Here is an 8,255-nt window from a genome sequence, read left to right on the forward strand (position 1 = left end):
TTCTGAGCTCTTCCCAGCCTCTCATCTGGTAGTGGCAGTCTAGCTGCCTGCCTCTGTTGGAGGGTGGAAGCAGGGGCTGAGCCCTGCTTGCTATAGAGGGGAGAAGTGGGTGGGCACCGTGGGAGTGTCTGAAGTCCCCCATGGGCAGGCGCAGACCTACCTCTTTTTCAACAACCTCCTGAAGTCCATCAGCTCCTTCCTGAGGTCTGGAAAAGAAGAAGGATGAGACCCCATCCCAGGTGAGATGCCTAGGGACTACCGAGCTTTTGAAAGTGACTCTCCCAAGGACTGGTGATAACCCACAGGCGTGCAGAGGGGTTTGAGCAGATGAGGAACACTAGGCAAGGAGCCGTCAGCCCCCCAAAGGCTCCAAGAAGATTTCTACCAAATCCACCTACCCTCCTGTGGTTCCTTTTGTCTTTTCCGGTTCTTCCGAAAGCCAACTGGACCATCCAGGGAGGTAGGGAGGCAGTCGGTGTAGACAGGCAGAGAGAGAGAGAAAAAAGACACGTTTATGTCCTCCTGAGAAATTGCTCAGTCCCAGAGCCCTGACCAACCTGCTAAAGCAGAGCCACATCCCAGCGAGAACACAAAGCAGGTAGAGATCCATCTCACATGAGCTTTGACACCCCAGAGCCTTTTCCTGATCCTGGGAAACCTGCCCAAGTACTGCCTGGTGAAGGGGAGGCCCACTCACATGTCCACAGGGGTCAGGGAGGTAGCATAAATGAGTGAAGTGACCACTGACAACCACAGTAAACTGGGTATCTAAAGGGACCACTGTTGTTTGTGCCTGAGAGGTGCCATTTCAGGGTATGGGCCCAATAGCCAATATGTCAGACACTGCTCCATGGTCATTCATTAGCCTCTTTACCTGCCTCCACGGGATAGGCTGAAAAAGCTAAATATTTGCCTTCCCAGTTTCCTTTGCAGCTAGCAGTATGGCCATTTGACATGTAAGCAAAAGACATGACATGATTCTGGCCAGTGAGATATAAGCAAAAGACTCAGGAGTTCCTGAGAAAGCTTTTGCTTCCTTGATAAGAGAGGCAGGTGTACCTGAGGCCACCTCTTCTCTCTTCTTCCTGCCTTGGACGTGGATTAAGTTTGGATCTGAAACAACCATCTGTGACTACAAAGTGACAAACAAACCAGCTAAGTAGAGAGGTGAGACAGAGAAATCCAGCTCTCCATCTCCATCTCAGGACTTCTAACTATGTGACATAATTACCTTTATATTTTGGGCTATTCTTAATAAGAATTTCTGATACTTGTAAGTCAACCAATGGTAAACGTGACTAATCAAGAGACTAAATCAGCTTTCTCAATTACCTTCCAACTATTACAAACGAAAATTGATTTCAAAAATTTCAAGCACCATGCACAGCAAACAAAACCTGTCTGAGATAGGATGTACCCTTTGTGTTGCCTGTTTGTCATCCCTGATGTAGGCCTGAGCAAAGCATCCTTTGTACAATGGAGAAACTGAGACCCAGAGTGGAAAAGGAAGTGAGTTAGCAGAAGATCCAGGACTAGAAACCAACTCCAGGTTCTGGTCTGGTTCCACTGGATCCAAAAGGCATCCTTTTGAGCAACCTCTGCAAGAGGTCTGCCTGCCAGGAGTACAGATTTTACTTGTATGCACATTTAGTATGTGAGTGTCTCAGGGGACAAGCCAACCTTCGATGACAGTGAGCCTCACTGAGCATGTGGCCTCTCCATACATGTTCACTGCTATGCAGCGGTACTGGTCCGTGTCCTCCCCTGTCAGCTTGTTGATCTGCAGAAAACCAAGGGCAAGGGAACAAGACTAGCACTTCCCTCCCTCCATTTCCTAGACATGACGGCATGTTGGGTGTACAACGATGAATAGCACACAGTCTTTATGAGAAAATACAGACACCAAAACAAAAACCTGTACAGGGGATGGATATCTCTGCCATCTGAAAAAAAAAACGTGAAATAAATAGCAGAAAAAGTTCACTTTGCAGGTCAGATGGATCTGGGGCTAAAACCCATCTCTGTCCTGTATTACTAGCTATGAAACATTAAGCAAGCCACCTAACCTCTCTGACTTTAGTTTTTCACTTGTAAGATGGAGATAATAATACCTCAAAAAGTAGTGAATGCTTAGGATTAAATCATCTAATCAATATCAACATAGCCCAGGGTCTGACACATAGTAGATGTGCCATGGTTAGTATCTATAATATTACTAATATTAACCAAGGTTGATTGAGCACAGAAGTTCCTTGACTTACCATAGGGTTCCATCCAATAAACCCACTCTAAATTGAAAATATCACAAATTGAAAATGCATTCAATACACCTAATCTGCAGAGCATCCTAGCTTAGCCCAGATCACCTTCATATGCTCAGAATACTTAAATTAACCCACAGTCAGGTAAAATCACTAACACAAGCCTATTTTAGAACACAGTGTTGGATATAACATGTAATTTGTTGACGGCAATACACTCTGTTTTATGAGCTGTTTGTCCGCCCCCAATAGTGATCACATGGCTGTTGGGGAGGTGTGGTCCTCTGCCTCTGCCTGGGACAAGAGTATATGGCTGCACATTGCTAGCCCAGGAAAAGATCAAAATGCAAAGGACAAATTTCAAAATTTAAAGCACTGTTGCACTTTACAATAAAGTATAAAATCACAAGTTGAATCATCACAAGCCAATGATTGTGTACTCACTACAGGACAGACTCTGGCTAGACCTTTACATAAAATTTCATCCTTATACCAACTCCCTCAAGTAGGTATTATGATTATCCCATTGCACAGATGAGGAATCAGAGGTGGAAAGAGGTAACTTCCCAAGGCCAAGGTGGTGGGCCTGGGATTTTAACCCAGGCAGTTTGACTCCATGGCTTGTGTCTTCTGCTCCAGCCTAGGCTGGAGGTGTCTATGGCTCAGGCAACCTTGAACCATGGAATGAGAATGAGTTGAATGGGCCCAAGTTCAATTAGTAATTTATCTTTTACTATCTGGGAATTGCAGGCAGTACTTTCAAGGGGACAGGAAGAGGGGGTAGACAGAGGTCAGAGGAGAGCCACAGCCACGGTGCTTACCTGCAGCACGTGCTCTTTGCTGCCTGGGGAGGAGGAGATCTGATATTTGCTGGAGTTGCTGAGGTCTCCTTTGGTGCTCTGCCAACGCACCTCAGGTCTGGGCTCTCCGCAGACCACAGCCCGAAAGATGGCATTTTTCCCTGTGGCAGGAAAAGGCAGGTAGGGAGACTGAGAATCTGGGGTGGAGGGACAGCATACTTTATTGAGATTTTAATTTACGTCACCCTCCCTGCTCTGGGTATTTCAACTGCCCGTTGCAAGAAGGGTGCAGGCCTGGGTCTCCTTGACCAGGACCCAGGCTGTCGGGTGGAAAGCAGCAGTTTCCAGCACCCAGTGCCGTGCCGGTCTGACTTTTGTAATGCAGAGGCCTGTGCTCCCCAACGGACTGGACTGTCCGTGGTGAGAAGGGAAGGCAAGCAGGGCTGGGGTGGAAAGGGCACCTCTTTGACAGTTGATGTGCAAGGACCCCTACAAGTCTGGGGAGGGATGAAGTCCCATGCGTTTCATTTCTGCTCTCTAGAGGGATAGAAAAGAAGTAGAAACAAAAGGCCTTAGGGCATGAAACACTGGCCCTCAAACTCAGGACCCCAGCCTCAGAAAAGACCCAATCTCCATGGCAGGCAAGAGAGGCTGGGAATCAAGAGAGCCTCAACCATCCCCTTGGCCTCCCACCAGGAACATCTCAGTGGAAAGTATTTTGACTGAACGCCCCAGGGCCCTCCCCAGTTCCTCGAAACCTTGTTTTGGATTTAGAAAAATAAAGTATGGTACCATTAGTCTTTGGGCTGCTCTTGGTAAGTTTGCTCTGGCAAACCAATTATGAGCATAACTAATTGAGAGACTAGATCAGCTTTCTCAACAAGCATCTACCTTCCAATTACTACAAGCTGACAATTAATTTTGAAAATGTCAAGCAACATGCACACCAAAACAAAACCTGTCTGAGGCAGGATGTGCCCGTCATGTTGCCTGTCTGTCATCCCTGATGCAGGCCTGAACAAAACATCCCTCGGACAGTAGAAAGAATGCGGCCAAGAGAGGAAAAGGAAGCAAGTGAGCAGAAGAATCTCAGACCAGCATCTTGGGAACTAAAATTGATGGCAGTGAACTGTGTTGGGCAAAGTGCGCCAATTCCCACCCCTTCCCTCCACCTCCCTGGGCACTTTGCTCCTGTGGCCTTCTAGAATGTCTTTACTGAGTCTACCCTGAGAGCCAGTGGGCATGTGGCTCTCTGGAAACAATTGTTGGGAGGAGGGATTTTGACTGACTCTCTGCAGCTGTGACTTGCAGGCAGGAAGGGGAAGAGGAAAATAGGGACGCAGCAACTTCTCCTGCTCCCCATCTGTTCCGTGTTTCCTCTTCCACGTCCCTCTGATACATCTGACATGGGCACAGCATGACATCACTTTACCCATTCTTCTCCCCAGCCTCTTTGTCCCTTCCAGGAAATCCAGGCAGGCAGAAGTCCCTCAAATATAGGAGGGAGACATGGTTTGGTGATGGACGCAGGGACTGGGTGCCCAGGAAGGGGTTGCCCAAGCCTTCTGCCTGTACATGCCGGGAGGTGGGAGAGCAGGCGTCATGCCTCCCCTGGGCAGTGCCCTCGGGTCTCACCCTCCTGCAGAGCCAAGGTAATGGGCTTCCGCTCGAAGTCCGGTGTGCTGCAGCCTTGGGGGATCTCCTCCACTAGCTGCCGGATGGTCACCCCGGGGATGGAGGACTTCTTCACGGGCATCCCTGGAGAAGGCAGGAGAGGGAGAGATGGGCCCTGCCCTTTCCCGCTCTTGGATGTCCTTCAGCAGACTGAAGTGTCCACCCCCTCAGCCAAGGAATGAGACCCCTTTTCGCTTCCACTTTGGGGCAGGGTGGTGTGTCCCATCTCCTGCCTGTGAACAGTGCTTTCTAACTTTCTAGAGGTGACCCTCCAACCCCTAGGATGTGGCAGGGAGCAGCTTGGGAAGACCCCAAGCATGTCACCAGAGGAAAGCTGAGGAATGGAGAGTGGGAAAGGGCTTCTTCTCAGGATGCAAGGGCTTCTGTGGGAGACTCTGCACCCTTACTCAGGAAAGCACAGCAAAGCCTGAACTGAGAAGAGCAAAGAGACAGCAATGTCCCCCAAAACTCCTGCCTCTCTTTCTTCCCACCTCCACCCTGGTGAGCAGTGCCAACCAGGGGCTGGGGCTGGGAGGGGAGGTAAGTTCTCTCACCTGCCATAGCGCTGGCTCCTCTCAGGCTCCTCTGAGGGTGGAAATTGATATCTGAGGGTGGAAGATGAATTGCTTATCAGAGGCCCAGGCTGGTCTCAGCCCACAGGTCTCACACCATCAGTGTATCAGCCCATATAGTGGGGAAGCCGGGAGAAGCCGCTGCCCCCAAGAGTTAGTCTAACCCCAACTAGATGCCATTTGGTTGTCTTATTCTTTTCTTTTTTGGTACTAGGGATTGAACCCAGGGCACTTTACCATTGAGCCACATTCCCAGCCCTTTTTATCTTTTGTCTTGAGACAGGATCTCTCTAAGTTGCTTAGGCCTCACTAAGTTGCTGAGGCTGGCCTCGAACGTGTGGTCCTCCTGCCTCCGCCTCCCAAGTCACAGGTGAGTGCCACCATGCCCAGCTGAGCTTTGGTTTTCTGCAATTCTGTCTCAAACCAACTTCTGAGACACCAGGGAGGACAGATTGCTGCCCAATCAGATCTGTTCCCAGGTAAAGGAAAGCACGGCACTGAGCAAGCGTACCATGGTGGGACCTAGGCCCATGACCACTGAGAGGGTGAGACATACTTTCCCAAACCTGAGGAATCAAACTCATCTGAGATTCTTCCAGCTGGCCGATGGCCTTGCTCCCTTGACTTTGGAATGTGAATTCTCCAGGACATTCTCCTGCCTCCTGGCTCCTCCCCCAAGTCTGAGATTTTCTAACAGAGTCCAGCAGCCTTTACCTCCCACCCTCAACCAATCTGGAATCCTTCAGATCTCAGGGTCTGCTGAGGAGTGTCCCTGACTTGGTGAGTCTTCAGCTTCTTCTATGCCCAGTCAGCAGGATCACCATAAATCCATCAGCTCCCCTCCGAGGCTAGTGAATTATAGTGTCAGGTGATCAAGAGTGTTTCCCAGCCTCTCCCAACCTCCACCCCCAGAATTCCTCCGATTTCCTCTCCATCGCATCCATCTGTTAGGGCCAATGGGGTGTTCCACACAGAAGGGGTGAGTTGGCTCTGGGATGGGATGGGAGCCATGAATGACTTGGGGGAGTCTTCAAAGAATTCTCCAGCAATCCCACCCCCTGTGAGGTTGGCTAAAGGCCAAGCGGTTCGTCTTTGGAGATTCCATTTCCTACCCAAAGAGTCATCCATCTAGAATCGCCCATGACAGAGCAAATTTCTCTCTCTGACTGATACACTTCCATTTCACAAATGCCCACCCACTGGCACTTCTGGCCTCAGCTCAACACCTCCACAGCCCGGCAGCTGCCCCCAGTGTGCTGGAATGCCCCGGTGCGCCAACCGCGTTCTGATGCGGTCATGGACACCACAGGGCTGTCACAGCCGCGGCTCAGGAGGGAGTCGTGAGGGAGGGTGGGGAGAAAGCCACCAATGAGGAGGACTCAGTCGGCCAGGCCTCACTGTGGGGTGCCTTGGCCTCCACCCCATCCATCCCACAGGACGGTTTTCTGGTAGGGGTGGGTGCATTGGCACCTGCCCATGACCCCCACACTGGAGGAGTCTGAGTTCCACCCAGCTCTGTTAGCCACCGTCTTCATCACCAGCTATCAGCTGATTGCTGGGCTATTTGTCACACATGAATGAATTATCATGCAGGTGGCAGCCCGCCCCCCCCCCCTTTAACCTTCTGCCTACAGGTTCAGTTGAGAATCAGAGAAGCAAGACCCTGGGGAGCTTAGGAGTCTAATGGTGAACGTCCCCACCGCTGGATCGCTGTCCTCTTCAGGAATAAGCTAGATCAGGTACAAGGTCAGTGGCACACGGGTAAGACATCTGTGTGGTTGGAGATTAGGGGAATGTCGACGCAGTTGGAGGAGACAGGGAAGGAAATAAATTCTTCCCTCCACGATTCAATCCCACTTTTGAGAAAAACCTTAATTCTCCTCAGCAAAAGCAGAGACTTGTGCCCTCACTTCAGTACAAGGCTCTCAGCCTGCTCCCCTGGGCTATGTCTCCCTGGTCTGTCCCTGGGACCCACACTCTTGCACCCTCTGCCCTAGCTGCTGTTCTGTTCTGCAGATCCTGATTCCTGCCACCCCCCACTTCTCCACTGGTAGGAAGAGCCAAACAAGGTTTCTCTCAACTTCTTGACCATATTACTAATCAAGATGTAACAAGTCCCAGCCCCAAGTTTCCTCTTTTGGACTGCTAGTGAGATTTTAATCTGGTTGTCATTTCATACTCTAAACCAAGCAGTGCCCAGAAATTCAGAGCCAGGGCAGAACCACCCAGACAGGACTCACTGAAATTCTCTCCTCCAGATATCTTGGGGTTGACTGAAGCCCATGTGTATGCACCCCAGTGTGTGAGCCACAAGCCAGAGAATGTTCCTGGGGCTGATCTCATGCCCACTGTCTGCCCCTTCCTAAGTAGAAAAGTTAGAGAACAGTCCACTGACTGTCTGCCCCTCTGCCCTCCCTGGCCAGGGGGAACAGCCAGATGTGCAGTGCCCACCTACCTGGGAGCACCGCTGGCCTTGCTCCTCCTGTCCACTCCCTCCTCCCTGTTTCCAGCTGCTGCTCCTCGCCAGAGACTCTGAACCTTCTGGTGCTGGACAGGCGGTGCTGGAGCAGATGTAGGTCACTGCAGGCGCCTGGGCTCCCTGGCCCCTCCCACTCACCCCGCCTCCCTCCTCCTCTGGCCAGGCTTGGCAGGAAAGGGCCCCCCCACTCCTGCCCCCAGGCTAACGCCCTAGCCGGGGAGGAGGTCAGAGATGGAAGGGTCCTGTAACATCTGCCCATCCAGCTCCTGGTTCTGCAGCACTTTAAGCCCTTAACCAGATTGCCCCAGCTGGTTTGCCCCACGGTTCCTCATTCATCCGATCCCTGTTAGCAGGGGTGTGTTCAGTCCACAGCCTTAAATTTTCAGCTAAGTTCATCCCTTGGGACCCTTGACACCATAGTCACAGGGATATGTAAAGTTGAGGATCACACCCTAAAGTGGAACCAACA

The 8,255-nt window shown here is 50.9% G+C and overlaps 1 protein-coding gene across 1 annotated transcript in view; it reads right to left on the reverse strand.

The window, feature by feature from the left end:
• Igfn1 (immunoglobulin like and fibronectin type III domain containing 1) overlaps window positions 1–7,835 on the reverse strand; it is a 35,331-nt gene extending 27,496 nt beyond the window's left edge. Inside the window, exons 1-7 of the mRNA XM_047521773.1 lie at window positions 7,763–7,835; window positions 5,290–5,340; window positions 4,697–4,819; window positions 3,083–3,222; window positions 1,681–1,780; window positions 399–443; window positions 161–206 (exon numbers count right to left, since the gene is read on the reverse strand). Coding sequence (XP_047377729.1) covers window positions 161–206; window positions 399–443; window positions 1,681–1,780; window positions 3,083–3,222; window positions 4,697–4,819; window positions 5,290–5,296 — 461 coding nt within the window. The 5' untranslated portion in view covers window positions 5,297–5,340; window positions 7,763–7,835. The remainder of the gene's footprint in view (window positions 1–160; window positions 207–398; window positions 444–1,680; window positions 1,781–3,082; window positions 3,223–4,696; window positions 4,820–5,289; window positions 5,341–7,762) is intronic.
• Window positions 7,836–8,255: the final 420 nt, after the last annotated feature.

Source organism: Sciurus carolinensis, chromosome 12 (assembly GCF_902686445.1).
Source record: "Sciurus carolinensis chromosome 12, mSciCar1.2, whole genome shotgun sequence".
In the NCBI taxonomy this organism is placed as follows: domain Eukaryota; kingdom Metazoa; phylum Chordata; class Mammalia; order Rodentia; family Sciuridae; genus Sciurus; species Sciurus carolinensis.